The following is a 19,658-nucleotide window of genomic DNA, read 5'->3' as shown; positions in this document are numbered from 1 at the left end:
TCTTTTCAGATGGAGCAGGGAGTGAGTTATTCCTTGTAAATATGTGTTTAGATATAGAGTTTAGATATGTATTTAGAAATATAATTGGTTCTCATTGGTTTTCTTTGCGTCTAGTTATTGCACAAAATCAAGGTGGCTATATTTAATTGGAGCACCCTGTATATAAAGAGAGAGGGGAAGGAGGGGAGATGGGAAAAGAAACTGTGTTGTCTGCCGTTGAACCAAGCAAATACTTTCATCCAGGCAAAATTAAGCTATATACTTCATTTTCGATAATTTCAAAAGCATACATAGTTCATTTTAAAACACAAAATATGTTATCTTGCTAATAAACAAAAAGAAAAACACATATTTGAAACTGATTATAATAAAGAAGAAATTATATTTCAACAATTTAAACAGCACAAACATTATTTTCGTTTCATTATTAAAAAACGCCTCGAAAAACCTTTTGCTTTTTAAGCCATTTCTTTTTTAAACTTTCAACAGTTCATTGCAATTCTTTTGGCAAATGCACAAAAATCACAGAAATAATGACAAACAAAATGAAGAATAAATTATATGCAGAGAAAAAAAGTTACTTATGTTATTAGAAGAACGCAGTTCTTATTCATATAGATATATAAGTCTCCTGAATAGAGTTATCTTGTAACCATGTATAAATATCATTATATTTCTCTTTCATCCAGTTTGCGTTATTTTTTGATCTATGAAGAGCTTTACTCAAAGCGTGACGAATTCCTTGTAAAGATGAATATCTTCCTTTTAAGATACTTTGAAGCTAAAAAGAAAGTATAAATAATATTTACATGAACATTTGTAGTTTTTAGACAGCGTGTTCCGTAAAAATCACTCATAAAATTGCATTTTTAGAATACCTATCAAAAATGAAAACAAAAAGTATAGGGATCACAAACTATTATTTAACTAAGAGCAACAAAAAAAAGAAGAAAGAAAGAAAGCAAGAAACAGTTTAGGAAGGCAAGAGAGAGAGGAATAACAAGACAGATTTGTTTTGCGAAATGAACAGAGAGAAGGTGAAAAAAGATTATCAGAAATACTTTCACTCTTTTCATCGCTGATAGAATTCTAAAAATACATATTAAGAGCGGCGTTGACGGAACACTGAACATAATTGTAATAAATCTAAAACTATGAAAACTAAACTGAGTGATTCTCCGAACAACAAAAATACTCAAGGGATAGAGCCTTTCTATGAGATGACCCGGGTACGAATCTCAGCTATGGCTAGTCGATATGAATTCCGCGCGTGGCTCGCACCGACCACAGTTCTAGCGTCAGTGGCAGAAAGATCATAAGTAAAGGTCTCCTTGCCATCAGGCTAACCATGGGAGATTTTCGAAGTTTTCCTAACCATGTAACGCAAATACTGGTTAGTTCCATCGAAAAAGTCCTCCAAAAAAGAGAATTTCTCTCAATACCTGATCCAGAAGTTCCCTTGTCTTCTGGATAGGGTTCAAAATTACAAGGCTATGGAGCGGAACATTAGTAGTGGTAAACTCAAAATTGGTCAGCTGTTATATGACAGTTATAAAAATAAAAAATAGCTAATGAAAATTTAGTTGCATTGTTGAAATACTTACTTCTTCTATTTCATTTTCACTATTTAAAGATGCTGTTACTCGATCTACAATATTGCCACCGGCAAAAGCAAAGGAACCGAACCTGCAAGTAGTATTTAATAAAATATATTAAAATTACGTTTTTAGAAAGTTAATAGATGAGTAAGGTAAAATAAAATTTAGAAAAGTGGATGATTTACCTGAATGATATTTCATCCATATGATTTTTGAAAAAATCATAAACAATATCTCTGCCATAAAAGTTTTCAGCTATATAAATGAATACATCACTTCCATCTTGCAAAGGTATACCTGATTCAGAATTCATCGCTCTTTTAAGAAGCCTGAAATAATTAATATTAAAATTTTAATTAATATTAGATTGAATTTACGGAGTTTCGCTTTGCAATCATAAATTAAAAATTATTTTTAAATGGATTGATATGTTTGTTAATTCATTGAATTTAATATACGAACTAAGCAATTAAATAAATTTTAATTTTTGCTTTTGATTGTGCATAGCTTATTTAAAAATAAAAATGGAAAGTTAATGTTTTTTAACTTAGCATTAATATTTTACTCACGTTTAACATTCCAAGTGGGACAAGCCATCAAAAGTTGAACTAAAAATAAGGGCTGCGTCTGTTTTATTATTCATAATCCAATAATACTCTTATCGTAGTATTTTGTTGATTTGGAATAAAAGTGATTAAGTATTATAGATAATAATGTTTGTTAACTAAGAAAAAAATAAAGTTGGTGATTCCATGAAAAGGCATTGGTTTTAATAGTATTCCTTTCACGCTAATACTTATTTTAGTAAATGGATAAAGTAATTAATATAAAAGATGGTAAAATAACTGACTTTTTTATACTAATCTTCTCTCTGAATTATATGAATGGAAAATATTTTAAGTTTTATAAATATTAATGTTTGTTAATTAAAAAAAAATTAAAGTTGGTGATTTCATGAAATGGCATAGGTTTTATTGGTACACTTTTCCCCCTAATACTTATTTTAGTAAATGAATAAAGTAATTAAATCTTAAAATAGTTCATACTTTCTCAAAAGTCTCGTTTCTCTAGTGCAGGCTAGCGATTTTAGCAATATGTTCTTTTCCGGTTTGAAATTTTCGTCTTGATAGTGTTTCCACATGAATTCCCAATCGTCAGTATTTCCTTTAGCGATTCCAGTGCACAATACAACTTCCCTGACATCTGCTGAAATTCTGAAAAGAATTCAAAATAATTGAAAAACTCATTGGTAAAGGATTTTATAAAAATATCCCTCCACTAGCTTGCTCCCACACTGTAAAAAATTAGACAACAAGATTGATCTTCAAAATCCTTTTAAAACGAAAAACATACAAAACTATGCAAATTATAATACAATTGAACTGATTTATTGCAAATAAAACACCTTTTAAATTGCAGTGAAGCCTACCTGACGATATGATGCCACTTTGTACAAAACACTACAGCTGGGACCTTTTAGTACTTTTTTACGTGTTACTTTTTTTTTTTAGCAAATTCATGTTGTATCTGAAATCGTGAGATATTTCTCTTCGAATATTACTCATTTTAAGTATAGAATATTTTAAAGGAGTATTTCATAAAATTATACGTTTACTTATAGCATAATTTTTTTACTTATTGTGGTAATTAAGTTCAAAGGAAATATATTTGTGTTAAATGTACCTGTTGCTCATACTTTGGTCGAGTCGAAGACGCAATAGAGAAGCTGAGCCAAAGTACAATAAGCATATTTCTTTACGTTTTTTTTTTTNTTTTTTTTTTTTTTTTTTTTTTTTTTTTTTTTTTTTTTTTTTTTTTTTTTTTTGTTATGCATCTAACAAAATTTTTTTTTAATTATTTTTTTTTTTTGGAAAAAAATAATATTTTATAGTATTTTATTTAAAAAAGAATGATTTATTGGTACTTATCTACTTCAGTTTGATTTTCAAATGTAAGTTATACTGGGTTTATTTTTTCAAACCAAGCCATTTTATTCTATTTTATAACCGTCGTTGAACAGCTGACCCAACTTTATGGGTTCACGACCACTAATGTTCAACTCCGTAGCCTTGTAATTTTGAACCCAATCCAGAAGACAAGGGAACTCCAGGATCGAGAATTGGGAGAAATTTGCCTTCGTGGAGGACTTTTTGATGGAGCTAACCCGCATTTGCGTTACATGGAGAGGAAGACCACGAGAACCTTCCACGGTTAGTCTGACGGCAAGGGGACTCTAATCCAAGATCCGTCTACCACTGAGGATATTTACCGTCAGTACTGTGGTCGGTACAGGCCGGAAGCGGAATTCGCATCGACTGGGATTCAAACACGGTTCGCCGCATTGGAAGGCGAACGCTCTATCCCCTGAGTCATTGCGGCTCAAACCAAACCATTTTGAAAAAAGTTAATCAGTAACTTAAAAATCAAAAAAAAAAGTTCTCAAGCACAAATTCCTAGAAAATCTAAAATTCTCATCAAAGCAGCCGATACACTGTTTAAAATTCCGGATCAAATTACGGTAAAATTTCTGGCACTCTGGATGCATCATCGTAAGTTTTATTTTACTGTAAAATAGATTTAACCGTAAAATCCATTTCTACCGTAAAATTTTATACCATTTTTTACAGTATTTGTTTAATTATAGTGATTCTGGTCGAAATATTATTGTAAGAATTACAATTTTTGTACCGTAAAATTTTACAGTAAAATTGAATTTTAGAATAAAAAGTACTGGTATCTTGAATGCTGGTACTTTTTTACCGCAATTTGTTTCTGAACTTTTTACAGTGTAGTACTTGTTGTTACAGGTATAAGCTACACTTAATATTTATAAAATTCCTTCCCTAGGTGGTGCAAATAGTCACGCTTGTCCAAGGTGCAAAACTCTCCCCTATTTACTAAAATATTTGCTAAATAAAAATAATAAATAAATAAATAAACAAACGCAACACTATTCCTCTTGGTATTTCGAAAATCTATTTTTGAATTGCTAATTTAGTAATCATTGCAATTGATAATATTTTAAGGATTAGGATGCTGTTAAATGTGTAGATCGCTGAAAGTGCGTAAAACATATCTTGAAATGAGCATTCGAAACATGGATATAGCTCAAAATGTGCGTTTAAGAAAATAGATATGTCTTGATTTATGCTTTTGAAAAAATACACATTCGAAAAATTAGACTTAGCTTGAAATGCCTGTTAGAAAAAAATTGACATTATTCGCAATGCCTATTTAAGAAAATGGACATAGAATTAGATTCCGTGTTTTAATATATTGTTATGATCATTGTGCTTCGAAAGAATTAAATAGGGAATCAATCGTAGTGTTTAATAATAGTTTTTCATTTTATAACCGTCGTTAAAAAGACGACCTAATTTCTCAGTTCACGACTACTAATGTTCAATTTCGTAGCCTTGTGAGCTAGAAGACAAGAGAACATCTGATCAAATATTGGGAGAAATTTGCCATCCTGGAGGACCCTTTGATGGAACTAACCCGCATTTGCGTTACATGGAGAGGAAAAACACGAAAACCTTGCACGGTTAGCCTGACGGCAAGGGGGTTCTACCCCATGATCTGTCTACAATTGATGATTTTTGTATGCGCAAACGGCTGAACTGTGATCGGTGTGAGGAATTCATATCGACCAGCCGTCGCTGGGATTCGTAATCGGTTCACCTCATTGAAAGGCTAACGCTCCTTAGCCACCACTGCTATTTAAATGTAGTGGGTTTTTTCAGCTTTAAGTGAAATGGAGGAGTAAAAAAATTGTGTTTCTTGTTCCTCAAACTGAAAAAAGGCGTTTTATGCTACGCTCATTATTTCAAACGCGCATTTTAAGTTATACCTGTTTTTCCAAGCACGCATTTCAAATTATGTCCCTTTTTAAAGATACACATTTTGAGCTTATGTCTAAATTAAAATGCACTCTGACGACTTATGAATTATTATGTTAAATTTACAATGAAAAAAAAAACTTTTTGTCTCATTCTGTATTTTTAGAACAGCCTCTATAAAAGGGACTGTAAAAACTAACGTTAAAATGATTACTAATTAAGTCACTTAGAGAGAGGTAAATTTTACTTACGTTTCATTTTCCGTGGATCCATTTTTCCATTGACGAAACAAAGTTAAAGCTGCTTTAATACAATCCTCATTTTCATATTCACAATTCCATTTTAGAATTTTTTTCCTTAAGAACCTAAAATAATATTTTTTAGTTAACTTAAACATAAAAAAATCATTAATTTATTCATAAAAAATCGTATAATGATAACTATGATTTCCTTTTTTATTACTTTTAAATAAGGTATAAACTTTTACATACATGGAACTAAGTTATTTAAAAAAATTTTCCATACCTTGCAAGTATATCATCTTCATCGATTTTCGAATTCCAACCAAATTCTTTGTAAATTGGCGTCATTAATGTCAAAAGGTAAACCTAAAAATGTTTGTCATTTTTACTACGTTAGATTATATATATTAAGATATTAGATATGATTACATAACACAATCAACCAAGCCGCTAATATTTTAAAAATCGTGCAATAGAAAAATGACTAAAAATTTCTGATTGAAAATTTTTGTTTATTATAATTAGTTAAAAAAATTCATAAATATAGACACATAATGCTAAATGACAAAAATCTGACGAATTCTGAAACAGTGTGAGATTTCAAAAAAAAATCCAACAATTAAAGAGCTTAATGAAAAAAATTCTAAATACATTTTAATGAATTTAGAAACATAAGCTTTAGGAAATATAATAATAACAGGAACCGTATTACAGAACACACACCACTTAAAACCGTCTTGTATTATTACCCGGCAAAAAAGAGCATTAAGTACTATATATATCATTGACCATACCATGTTTTTAAAATGAAAAATAACCCTTATTAGCTTTTAACCTTAAATTCTTCAATTGTATATTCTAAAACATTTGATGAATACAAATAAAATAATTAGTAAATAGATAAACTTTTTTTCGCGCACAAAAAAGTCCAAATGATTAAGTACAGTGCTAAGAAAATATTCATTTACTGCCATTGCAAGATTACGGAACACAGAATTGATTTTGAAGTTTTAGAGATATTAAAAACTGGAAACTCATATCTGACACAGTAAAAACCTATTTGAATAAGAAAACAACTATTTTTAAAAGAAAATACTTCAAAAGAAAGATACCTTCCAAGCTTCATGACCGGGAGTTTTAGCCAACATAAGATCAAGGTAATTAAAAGCAGAGAAAGCTGCTTGCCATGGTAAGAACTCCTCTTCTAAATATAGATATTTAGTCATATTCAGAGCCAATGAGTATTCAATTCTGTCAGATCTACAAAACAAATATAATTTTGAACAAAGTTAATCAAATTCTTAAATATTTTTAATACTGTTTTTTAAACTGATAAAAAAATAAAATTTAAATATAATTTAATGCCAAAGTAAAAAGAAATTACCTAGCTAAATTCAAAGCATCGTTCAGCAATTGCGCTCTATTGATGACGTGTATATCCTATATGAAGAAAAAATTAAGTTATGGTTAATAAGTTATTAATTTAAGTTTTTAGTGAAAAGCAATATTTCTGGTTTAAACCATAACGAATTTCTTTACCGTATGGTTTTCAAGAAGTTGCTGAAGCAACAATTCCCAATTCGAATCATCGTAATTGACACGGTAGAATCCAACTTGTTGCAAATTAGCAATGATCCAAGTATCATTATCAGGAAAATCTGAGTACTCACCTAAAACAATTCAAATTTGATTTAAAGAATCAATTAAAATATTCAGAATACATGTTTCTATTTAGAAAATAACAGAACTTTTGATTAAATAAAAAGTTTTCGAGGCGTGTTTCCTTATAACAAAGTTATTACTCAAAAATATGAACCAGTCTCGATTACATTTTCAAAAATGAATTCAAAATTATTTAAGAATTATAATAAACAACGTCAAAAATATCAAGATCCATTTTTTCCCAACGTGTAAGCAATTTTTGTTCTACTTTAATTTCAGAAATAATAACTAGATTTAAGTTTTTGGAAAAGACAATTTCAAAAATTAAAACCAAAAGTTTTCGGAAAAAAGTATATCAAGATGTGTGCGCAACTAGAAGAGTTTTAGCTTAACTAGAGTAAATAATACCGATTACGTATTCGGTATTCAGAAAAATCCCGAGAAATTTAAAAGAAATTATTTCATAATTTGATTTAACTTTCACAGCAAATTAGTAAGAATATATATGAGTTTAAGAAGAATAGCTATGCAATAAGTTGAATGAAATCGATTGCAAAAGAAAATCGCCGGTGATCTTTTAAATCAAGATCTAGCACGAAATGCTAGTTTACGAAAATAAACAAAGCTCGAAATGAGTGTTTAGGAAAATGAGGACAGCTCAAAATGCACTTTTACAATGTTAAGTAATGAGCTTACTGTATAATGATACTTTTTGTACATATTTACATACAACATATGTAAGTGTATATCTAACTGAAATGTAAAAACATATGTATTAAACAAAAATATATGTTTGTATGTATATTCCAAAAATTTATGTATAGTGCCCAAAGAAAACACGAACCAACCTGAATAACTTTTGATGTAACTATCAAATCTCCACGTTCTAGAGCTCAATCTTAATAGTTTGAGGAGGTAACCTCAAATATGCTAATTAATTAATGCAGACGTTATTTTAAGTTTCGAAATCAAACAAAAACGTAATTTCTATGAATAAACAACTTTTTTTTCGAAAGATTCGGATTTCAACAATCAAACAGTTTTCAGTGCTTTCAGTCCAGCCTTTTCTCGCTTGTTATTGGTTCGATTTCAATAATGTTCTTATATTTTCTTTTCTTAAATATTAGTTTTAGTCCCTAAGTTTGTTTACTTCTTTAACTTCATTTTTAACAATGATTCTAAAAACATAAATCAAGAGTTGTCATTATGGAACAACCTGTGTTTAAATATAAAAAATAGTATTAAAAATAATATATTTATAAAATATTGCAAAAATAGTAGGAGGTCAGTTTCTACGAAGCTCTAGTAAGTCGATTTGCAAAAAAAAAGTTTCGTTTGAATCATTTACTTCTTGAAAAGATCAGAAATTATGAATTTTTCCGTTAAAACTTAAATTAAGAAATGTTTTTATATAAAAAAACTGGCCATTATAGCAATTAAAAACTTCACAGACTAACCAAAAATTTCAAAAATTCATATTTTAGAATGCGTACCAGAACAAGAAGTATACAAAATGTAAATTGTTTAATATCACTTAAAGCAATTCATTTTCTAAATTGCTTTATGTACTTTAATATCACTGAATACTATATTTATATTTTTCATGTTAAAGGAAATAAAATACACATAGGTATATTAGATTTTAAAAACAAAGATTGGAGCCATTTGAGTTTTATCAATGGATAATTGTTGCTTAAAATGCTTTGAAAAAAACACTGCAAAAAAAAGTTACTAAAAATTAAGAAGGTGATTTAGCAAGTATTTTACATACAATGAAAAGTATGAAGAAAAAAAACAGAAATACGTGTACGAAGAATAGCTTTTGATATAATGAGAGAAATTTAGCTAATAAAATGCAGTCTTAATAATTTAAAAAATAAATAATAAATATCCCAATTAACTAGTGCGGATAATAAGCAAGATTAAGAAATTTTCTTAAGATATATGGGTTAGCTATGAACAAAGTATGATCCAAATAATTTAACGAAGAGCACCTATAGTTGTCTTTTTTAAAGTGCTTCATGAATTTTTACAATATTTTTGACAAATTGATCAAATTGGATAATTATTATACCTTTTTCAAAACTAGTTTAGCTAAACATTATTTTATACATAATGTTTAATAAAATTAAAAATAAGTTTGAATTTTTTTTAAATTCAATAATGAATATTTAATTCAATAATGATCATTGAATTTTAAGGCATAAAAACTTAGCAACCTCTAAATTTATTTTTCAAATAACAAAATCTATAATGTATGCAAAAATTAGATTTAATAATTTTAAATTTTTTGTTTTTCCCAAAATATTCAACCTGTTCCGTTCAACTTTCATATTGTTGTCATTTAAAATTGCTTTAATAAATATTATGTGAGTTTTATGCTTTGCAGTTAGCAATCCTTCCAATTATCAATAGATAAAATGATTAAAAATGATAAATAATAATTAATTTAAAATGTTTGAATAAGCAAGAGTTGGCTAAATTTCGTAATTCCAGAGATGTGTTAAAAAATGCTGACATTAAAAGTAACATTAAAGGGCTAAAACATCAGATCACTCTCATAACAAAATCTTTCGAAGTTTATTTTAAAATTTGCAACTAGCCTCATATTTCGATGCTCCAAAATCTAAAACTATCAAAAAACATAAGATATGTTTCTTCAGAGAAGTTATGATTTTTTTTTCTTAAATCGCATTGTAGTAGACAGAAGCAATTAATTGGCATATTTTATTTGTGACCTTCGATTCGTTAACATTGCATTTTAGTAAATGATATTCCCATCATAAGATCAAAAGTTATTCTTGGTGATTTTTGTTTCTTTTTTCTTATTATTTTTGATAACTATACATTTACCTGATATCTTATTCAACCACATGTCTGTCCCAGTTGACCAATCTAGTTCAATTCCATTGGTAAATGTTAAAGGCACAGTCCAAAGGCTGCTAAATGTTTAAAATACTACACTATAGTACAGTTTTAACTAAAATATTTAGTTTACTTATTATAAATGCATCTCATAAAAAATAAAATAAGAAATCATATTTAGTTAAATCAATTTACAATATGAACTTAATAAAACAATTGAAAGGATCAGTGCAATTACAAGGTAAGTCAAAATTGTTGATATGAGTTAAATGAAATTTAAAAAATCATTAGGTCAACTCCCTAACACTATTTACCTTAGGAAAAAACTAACTAAATATTTTTGGCCGATTCTTGACCTAATCAAAGCATCAATATTGTCCATTGTCAAATATGTAATAAAATAAGGAAAAGGGTCTTACTTTGTTATTGCATCCAGCACTTCAATTATTAGGTTGAAACAAAAGTATCTTCTGGTACTAAATGTTGCTCACTATCGGGTTTTCCGAAGAATTTTTAAACTACGTTATTGACTAAAGCAACAAAACATAAGGGCACAAATAACGTATCTAACAAAGACAGACTATTGTTTCGATACTTCAAAATGAATTTAAGCATTAATACCTACTGTAACGAGTAGGCATCAATGCTCGGATACACAAAGAAGAAAAAATAACAGAATAACAGTTTTTCTGTTATTTTCTCTTCATTATGTGTTTCAACACTAGTTATCTGAACCTATTGGCTCGATTGTTTGCGGTCGTAAAAGTACTTGATTCTGTAGCAAAGATAATATTTGTTCTTTGGAGTACAAATCAAAATAAACATCAGAAACCATTTCAAGATATATTTTATTTTCATTAAAAATTATTACAAAAATATTCAAATTAATAATTAAAAATATATTTTAAAAACTTATTTTGAACAGCTATTAGTTAAAAATTCGAGTCCAAGAAACAAAACTAGTTTTTAACTAGTTCGTATTAGTTATCGTATTAGTGAATCACTATTTTAGTTGTTTTCGTATTAGTGAAGTAATCGTATCATAGTATCGTATGATACGATTACTTCATCGTATTAGTGAATCATTCTTTTTGTTGCCTAGTCTAATTATTTGATAGAGTTATGTAACATTTTGAAACTTTTGTGTAACATTTTGTGTTGTAGCTCTTATATCAATCATAAAATTTTTTAAAAAAATACATGTATGTGTTCATTCGACAAATAATGGCACTTTCAGATGAAAAATTAAGCATGAGGATAGATACGGATTCATTATTATAAACCTCGAATCCGGATTTTGAATTTTCGATTCGAATTTTTTACAGAGAATTTTTAAAATTTTATTTCAAAAATCAACATTTAAATTATAACATTATATTTTTTTTAATTTAAAAACTTTTGAGGCATATTGATTCGTTACAAATGTTGACGTCAGTCTATGAACGACTGGCTATTTTTTTTACCGTTTTTAGATTCTTAAAAAGCAGTATTAGTTGATTATACTTCAAAAATAATTCAAACCCTAAATATGGCCACCATCAATGCTGCTGAAAGTATTAAAAGAATGGTAGATAGCGCATACGCAATAATATTAACATGCGCGCATGACCACGTCAACATGACGTGGACATGCGCGCTTACATCAAAACAAGAGCTCGTAAACATAATGTATCGTGACGTGCATTAAAAAATATTAGGGCCGCTAAGATCCATCATACTTATACTCATTTGCCCAAATCACTTTAATAAAATCACACTATACGCCTCGCTTATGAATCAACAATATTTGTTCTGTTTCTATTTTTTTAAGTATGTGAGGCTTGACAGTGATTTAGTATCATCTAAGTATATAATACGCAATAAATAAATCGAATAAAGAATAAAATGAATTTAAAGAAATTATTAATTCGAAATAGACTTCTATTAACAGATATTTCAGACGAAAAAGGCTGTTAATAATCTGTTTTTTTTTTTTTTTTTTTTTTTTTTTTTTTTNTTTTTTTTTTTTTTTTTTTTTTTTTTTTTTTTTTTTTTTAAATCAAAAATAAAATTACCTGCTATTCTTCTTTTCGGCTCTTTCGTCATCATCTTCTTCATATTCTAAACTAAATGGCTCTTGAGTTATAACTGCTGATTTGTTTTCATAATTCCTTATTATATTAATAACAGGATAGCCAGATTGATTAGTCCATGTAGTCATTATTTGTCTTATGCCATATTTATTTCTGTTCCACTGCAAAGTATTAAGTAAAATTTTTAAAAATTGCTATGTGAAATATGTATTTAAATTTGATGTGATTGATGTAAATTTGATATTTAAATTTTTTTCTATACAGAAAATTATGCCAAACATTTTGTTAGAGAGAGATTAGATCAAGTATGAGTAGTAAAAAATATTAAGGGGGGTCACAAATAGCTAAATAAATACTTTTAATGTAATAATCACCACATTTTTTTTTTGTAAAAAATTAGATAAAATATGAGATGTAAAAATTTTTAGGTTAAGTCATGAATATCTTATGATTCTTTTTGTAGCTTAGTAAAAGTTTGGAAAAGAATTTCCGAACTTTTCATGAAAACATACTTTATGCTTTATGAAAAATTATGAGAAATAGAACTTTGAATAAATTGATTAAAAAATGTTTCTATAAATATTTACTTTAAAGAAATGTTTAAAATTCCAAAAAAATAAAACTTCAAGAAAAACTTTTATTCTTTCCTTTTTGATCAGTTGTTTGTTTGAAAAGATAATTATTTGAAAAGCTTTTTAACAAAAAGTCTTTTTTTAATTACACTGTTTTTTATTTTGAAAGATACAATTCTGCATTGTCAGTGACCTTTTACTCAATGAACTTATTAAGCGCTGATGTTCCAATTAAAACAACATGCTTTTTTTAAAGAAAAAGATTTTGCTACTATATTATATTTTGTATTAATTTTGTGAAATTTAAATACTTATGTATACCGTAATGTATTTTTAATGGAAATATATAATATATTACTTAATAGCATTTATTTTAAACTAAAAGTTGTACTAATGATAGAATATATCCACTATATTAAACTGCAAAATTCATTTAACGTGTTAAATCAAGTATAACATGTTTTCTAAAAAGTGAGCATGAGCGCACACCCTACATTTTAAGATATAAATTATGTCTTCAGCCCAATTTGACAATCTTGATGTGGTACATTTTTTAGCATAATTTGATTCTGATTGTTAATTTTGTGTCAAACTAATATTCAAGATAATCATGCACTACTTACAAGATTCAAGTTCTGCCACAAGTTATTTTCGTTGGAGCTTTTGTATGAATATTTCGAAAGATAATTCTATGGAACAAAAATGCATATTTTAAATTATACTCAAATTAATAACACTCAAAATATGATTCATAACATGATTCATTCAATATTTATGCATAATCCATTTATAACATATTTCATTCATAACATTATTCATTCATAACATGATTCTAACCAACATGAGTAATTAATAACATTCGAAAACAAATTCAACTATAAAATTATAACACACTTTTTAGAAAGAGGTATAAAATTTAAAAATTTTGCTTCATGGTGAAATTGTAAGCATTAACTATACTTAAATTAAAAAATGGGGCCTTACAATAATTATACTTTTAGTTAACATCTTGAGATTAGGATTTTTTTCCATGACAAATCCTTTTAATCATTGATGAAAGCAAAGTATAAATAATCTACGAACTTCCCTTTGACCTCATCATAGGCCAATTGGGACAAACTATTCTAAAATATTTTAATTAAAAAAAGCTATTTTAAATAGAATAATTCAAAAAAAAGTTAGAAAATCCCAATTTTTAGAAAATGCCTTTAAAGTAAACGTATAATGTATCAGGCTTACTCATGATTGTCTATGGTGTCTCTTTAATCAATTCTAAAAATGCAACAAAGCTCGCACATTACTTTTTTCAACCCAACTCACTTTTGAATATTTATATTTTTTAAATTTTATTAGGACCAGAAGTTATCAAGACTCATTTTGATAATAGCTCCATTTTGTTTTCAAATCTCATAAAAAGGAGTTTCTTGAAGTGTAGAAGAAAAAAAATTCTTAATATTGTTTAATGAAATTTTAATTGCTTAATTTATATTAAAATCGATTTTTAGTTAAAGCAAGTTGTGTTAAACTTTCTTAATTTGTACAGAAATTTTGATACTTTGCAGAGCGTCTCAAAAATTTACAAAGTTTCTAATTTCTTAAATAAATTATAAAGTTTTCAGACCAGAACTTATACTGAAATTTTTCAGATGGTTTCGCAATACTTAACATTAACATACAAGTTTTTTTTTTTAAATATAATTTTAGCATTAATGGTTTAAGTCGAGTTTTGTCGCAGAACAAAATCATTTTTAAGTTTATTTCAGCCATTAAATGTTGCACTCCCATTACTGTTGTTGTTGTTGACGTATGCCAGTTTAGGTAGAGGGAAGCGATTGTTCTTGTTTTTCCAGTAGCGCCTTCTATGGCCAAAAATTCGACTTCTGCCACACCATTCGTCTCACCCGTTTATAGGGCGGATCCATTCATACATCCATTCAGTCATCCACAGATCGTAATTTTGACCTGAATCAGAGAACGATCGATCTGCAATCCTGTACCCGCAGAGGTATTGATTTGTTATGGGAACATGGAGGACTTTGCGACTCGACAGATTTAATGTGCATTAGTCACCATTTACTACACGGGGAATCTTCGGCCGGCGGAGTTCGAACACTCCCATTACTTGATCCGTATAAAACTCTTAAGATCTTTTTCGCCTTTTTAAATATCCAAGATGGAGAATGCCTTTAAATAAATCTAATTCATCGTTCTTTTTGTAGATATTTGGGGGGGGGAAGCTGCTTAGACACAGATTTAAATATTGAAGGACGTAATTTTTCTTTTTATAATTTATTTCAAATCTTGTGATTTTTATGATCAAAAATCAGTTTCAAATAAATCTATTAAGAACGTTGATTTAAAGCTTACCTTTATGCCTCTTTTAAAACCATCTTCTCCAATAAAATGTTGCAACATTCTCACAATGGCACCACCCTACATATTAATAAATATAATACAGTTTTTCAGAAAAACATATTTTATAAATTGAAAGAAACAGTTGATGTAATTGTAAATATTAATAAACATTATGTGACAGAAGTATAAAATGAATACTAAGTTTAACATTAAATATGAGAAAGTGGAGTAAAATGAAAAATTGGGTATTAGCAGTATAGATAGCAGCATCTATCCAGGGTATTTCCAGGATCTGTCCTGTAAATATTGGGTTATGAAGATCACTAAAAGTATTATAAGTTGATATCAATTTGCGAGCAATGGAGATTGAAATGCAAAAATTTGGATACAAATTCTTTATTTTGTGTTTGTAATATTTGGATTTCACAGCACAAGAAACTACCTGTCAACCGTAGTTTTTTTTTCTCCTCTGTAAAATGTTCTCGAACTACAATTCGTAACTTTAAAAACCGTGTGTGAGCGTTGTAAAAAATTCCTGATCAAATTAAGGTAAAAAATACGGACACCATGGGTGCAGAATCTGTAAAATTAATTTTACCGCAAAATCTCTTTTCACCGTAAATTTTTATACCGTATATTTTGCAGCAATGATTATTTAAATAATGTGATTCAGTGATTTTACAATTAATATTACTGTTAAAATTACGATATAGCAACTTTTTCTCTTTCGTAAAATTTTACCACTATTTGATCCAGAATTTTTTGCTATGCTGTTACGATGAGTTTGGATACCGATATGCTAGTCTAGATCCAAAAATAGTGATGTGGGGAAAATGGGCGAGGAGTTCGTATAAATCCTAAATAACCGTTATATCTTTTAATCAATGTTTCAAGTGAAAATCTTAGACACATATTCACTGTTTCTGCTGTGATGACAATGAATTAAAACATGGACCATGGAAACTTTAAGTATAAACTTCATTACCTATGGTTTTTCTTATTTTTTATCCATAATTCTTTACGTATTTCTTTCATTTTTTATTATGACATAATATTTTTAATGTTGTCTGTGTCTTTTTCACTAAGTACGAATGAGAAATTGTTTGAAAATAAACCTCTTTAACTTGATTTAATTGTTCATATATTAGTGTTCTTAAACTTCACCTTTAGTCATCTTACTCTCCCCTTCACTGTAAAAAATTCCCAATTAAAGTACCGGCACTCAGGTTATTAGCACTTTTTACCGTAAACTCTATATTTACTGGAACATGTTGAAGAACAAAAAATATCTGATATACCGTAATTTTTACAGTAATTTTTACAGTAATAATTACCGTAAAACCTCTGAATCACTCTCATTTAATGAATATTACTGCAAAAATTACAGTACAATATTTTACAGCGAAAATGGATTTTAGGTTAAAATGGATTTTATGGATGATGCACTCAAAATGCAGGTACTTTTATATCGTGTTTTGATCCGGAATTTTTAACAGTGTATTGGATAATATAACAAACATAGTTTTTTTTTTTTTTTTTTTTGAGGGAAGGAAGGAATATTTTGCCATTTTTCAAAAGGAAATAAAATTGTTTCACCGCTTAAAAACAAAGCAAAAGCACTCTGGTTTTCATACTATTTACTGAATTCAAGAAGCTTACGTTCGCCATCTTACCCCATATATTCTTATCTTACTTAGGTAATCATGGCCAATAATTGAACACTGTTTCTAAACCAAATAATCATTTTTTAAATGAATTCAGACAGATTCTGAATTCATATAAAAAATAAATAAAAACAATGATTCCCATAAGATGGCGAATTCTTCTAAAATACGATTGAAATTTAATAAACCTAATCGTTCAAATTAATTTTTTTATTAAAAAAAACCAAGGCAAAGAAAGATAAAATTCTTTAAGCAAGTAGCATACAAAACTACAGAGAAAGAAAATGAGTTTGAAATTCAATTTGACAATAGAACAAATAACAATATTTTTACAAATTAATTTTATTCTTCGCACTGAAATTTTATACTTCATAAATTTAAATCACTTCACTTTAGTTTATACTTCATAAATTTAAATCGATCTTCTCAAATCTAATCGTTGTAGTACAATCTAGTGTTACCACCTAGTATTGCCACCATTCGACTTCTAAAATATCCTATGACCAAAGAAATTTTTTTTTTTAAAAATTATTACTCCGAATAAACTACGCAATTATTACCTCAAATATTTTTATTTAAAAAAAAGACTCATTTTCTTCATGCATATAGGTTACTAATTAAAAATCACCTTTTTTCTCTTAGTATGAAGCATATCTACTCTTTCCAAAAAGCAACAATAGCTTATGAGTAAAGGAAGTAAAGTTCCCTTTTAACTTTGATTGAGAAGTAACTGCGATTTTTGTGCCACGTAAGACAAATATATATTTAAATCTGAAAGAAAAAAGTCTAAGGGTATTGACCTTACCTTTAAATATGATATAGAGTCAAAATACTCCAGAACTTGGTCAGGATGTACAGGAGCACCCATTGCTCGAGTAGTCAATAAGCTATCTGTTTCCATCACTTCATAGACAGATGAAATAAATAGATGCATCTAGAAAGAAAAAGACACGGATAAAAATATACTATATCTGGATGTATTCAGAAAAAGAACTAAAGGTTAAAAATAGAATATTTAATTAAAGTTGGGTAAATCAGGATAACAATCAGGAAAAAAAATTTCAGAATAGTCAGGACATTTTTGGAGTAGTGTACTTTAACCAGACTACTTTTAAAAAGGGTAAGCGAAAAGAACTAAACCAATAGAAAGTTTTTAGTGTAATAAAGACAAATTTTATCGCAGAGGATATTAAAAATATTGTTTTTAAATTCAGATCTACTTAGTTCATAACAGTATCCAAATATTTTTATTAATGGAGCTCTGGATAACTCATAATAGTTTCAGATCAATATATAGAAAATTTTAAATTACAGTTGTGTTAAGGAAATAACCATTATCAATATTTAATATTCCTTCATGTCAATATTTAATTAAAATTTGACTTCTTTAATCAAATAATTTTTGAGTATGGTTCCAAAAGTCTCGATAAATAAACACCACTTTACATTTTTGTACTGAAGTAATTTTGTGGATGATCCCACAATTAACCATTTAAAAATGCAATGCTATAATTACACCCCATTCATTGAGGGTCAAGAACCATCAGCTGTTGAATATAATATCTTTCTAATAACTGGAAAATCTGGTTATTCTATAAAAAATGATATTCATATTCGATCAAATAAGTTATATATAAGTTATAAGTTATATAATATTCGGAAAAATAAGAAATAAAATATTCGATAGAATAAGTTATTTACTTTTTATGGTTAACTGTTTACTAATTCACCTTATAAGAAATTTTAATTAAACTATCATTATTAAAAAAAATGACTGAGATATTTTTTACATAATTTTTTATAAGGTTTTATTTATATACTGATCCTGTATTCCTAATCCTTTGATTCCTTAATCGTGATTTAAAATTTTAACGGAAATATTACTATCTCAGGTGATTAGGATTAAATAACGATAAGCTATTTAAAATTATTTTAACGTTAAATTGAAAAGTATAACAAATTCATATTTTTATTCTTTGAGTTTTAACGGAAATGCATAGAAAATCGAAATTACGCAATATTGAAAAAAGTAAGAGGTATTAAACTTTTTACTTACAATATTCCATTTAGACAAAAAGGATTGGATGCCAAGATATTCATAGTAAGTAGCAAATCCTTCGTTTAGCCATAAATTATCCCACCAAGCAGGAGTCACAAGATTACCAAACCACTGAAACAAAATTAAATGTTTTCATATTTTTTAGCTTTTAATAAAAACAAAATATTTAACCGTTATTTATTTATTTATTTATTTATTTATTTATTTATTTATTTATTTATTTATTTTTTAATGAATTATGGTCTCTTTCCATTCTCTCTGTACCTATAATAAATTTATCAAGAAGTTCTGAGCTTTTAAAAGGATAACAAAAAACACAAAAGAACATGCTAATAAAATTTCAAACTAGACTCTCTAAATTTAAAAACGTCAGAAAAGTCAGAACATTTTTGCTTAAAAGGAGCAGAATCGAATCTATATTTCTCTAAATCTAAGTGTTAATTTTTTTAAATTGTAAATTTTAACGGAAATATTACTATCTCAGGTGATTAAGATTAAATAACGATAAGCTATTTAAAATTATTTTAACGTTAAATTGAAAAGCATTACTAATTCATATTTTTATTCTTTGAGTTTTAACGGAAATGCATAGAAAATCGAAATTATGCAGAGATTACGCTGAGGATTATCCGTTTTGCTATAATTTTTTTGACTATTAAGAACCCCATCCACTACTCTCTCCATTATTAGTATAAAAGCAAAAAAGGCCTTAAGATTGATAATAAAATTA

General features: G+C 27.7%; 1 protein-coding gene across 1 annotated transcript in view; it reads right to left on the bottom strand.

Annotated features, from left to right (window-relative positions):
• Positions 1 to 362: 362 nt before the first annotated feature.
• LOC107456721 (thyrotropin-releasing hormone-degrading ectoenzyme) overlaps positions 363 to 19,658 on the bottom strand; it is a 40,439-nt gene continuing 21,143 nt past the window's right edge. The window contains exons 7-21 of the mRNA XM_016074666.4: positions 18,926 to 19,039; positions 17,675 to 17,803; positions 15,218 to 15,283; positions 13,474 to 13,539; positions 12,261 to 12,439; positions 10,195 to 10,283; positions 7,219 to 7,349; positions 7,064 to 7,119; positions 6,792 to 6,939; positions 5,963 to 6,045; positions 5,689 to 5,802; positions 2,645 to 2,812; positions 1,784 to 1,927; positions 1,605 to 1,686; positions 363 to 781 (exon numbers count right to left, since the gene is read on the bottom strand). Coding sequence (XP_015930152.1) covers positions 611 to 781; positions 1,605 to 1,686; positions 1,784 to 1,927; positions 2,645 to 2,812; positions 5,689 to 5,802; positions 5,963 to 6,045; positions 6,792 to 6,939; positions 7,064 to 7,119; positions 7,219 to 7,349; positions 10,195 to 10,283; positions 12,261 to 12,439; positions 13,474 to 13,539; positions 15,218 to 15,283; positions 17,675 to 17,803; positions 18,926 to 19,039 — 1,740 coding nt within the window. The 3' untranslated portion in view covers positions 363 to 610. The remainder of the gene's footprint in view (positions 782 to 1,604; positions 1,687 to 1,783; positions 1,928 to 2,644; positions 2,813 to 5,688; positions 5,803 to 5,962; positions 6,046 to 6,791; positions 6,940 to 7,063; positions 7,120 to 7,218; positions 7,350 to 10,194; positions 10,284 to 12,260; positions 12,440 to 13,473; positions 13,540 to 15,217; positions 15,284 to 17,674; positions 17,804 to 18,925; positions 19,040 to 19,658) is intronic.

Source organism: Parasteatoda tepidariorum, chromosome X1 (assembly GCF_043381705.1).
Source record: "Parasteatoda tepidariorum isolate YZ-2023 chromosome X1, CAS_Ptep_4.0, whole genome shotgun sequence".
Lineage (NCBI taxonomy): Eukaryota > Metazoa > Arthropoda > Arachnida > Araneae > Theridiidae > Parasteatoda > Parasteatoda tepidariorum.
The sequence above is the reverse complement of the archived record's forward strand: the minus strand, read 5'-3'. Positions and strand labels throughout refer to the sequence as shown.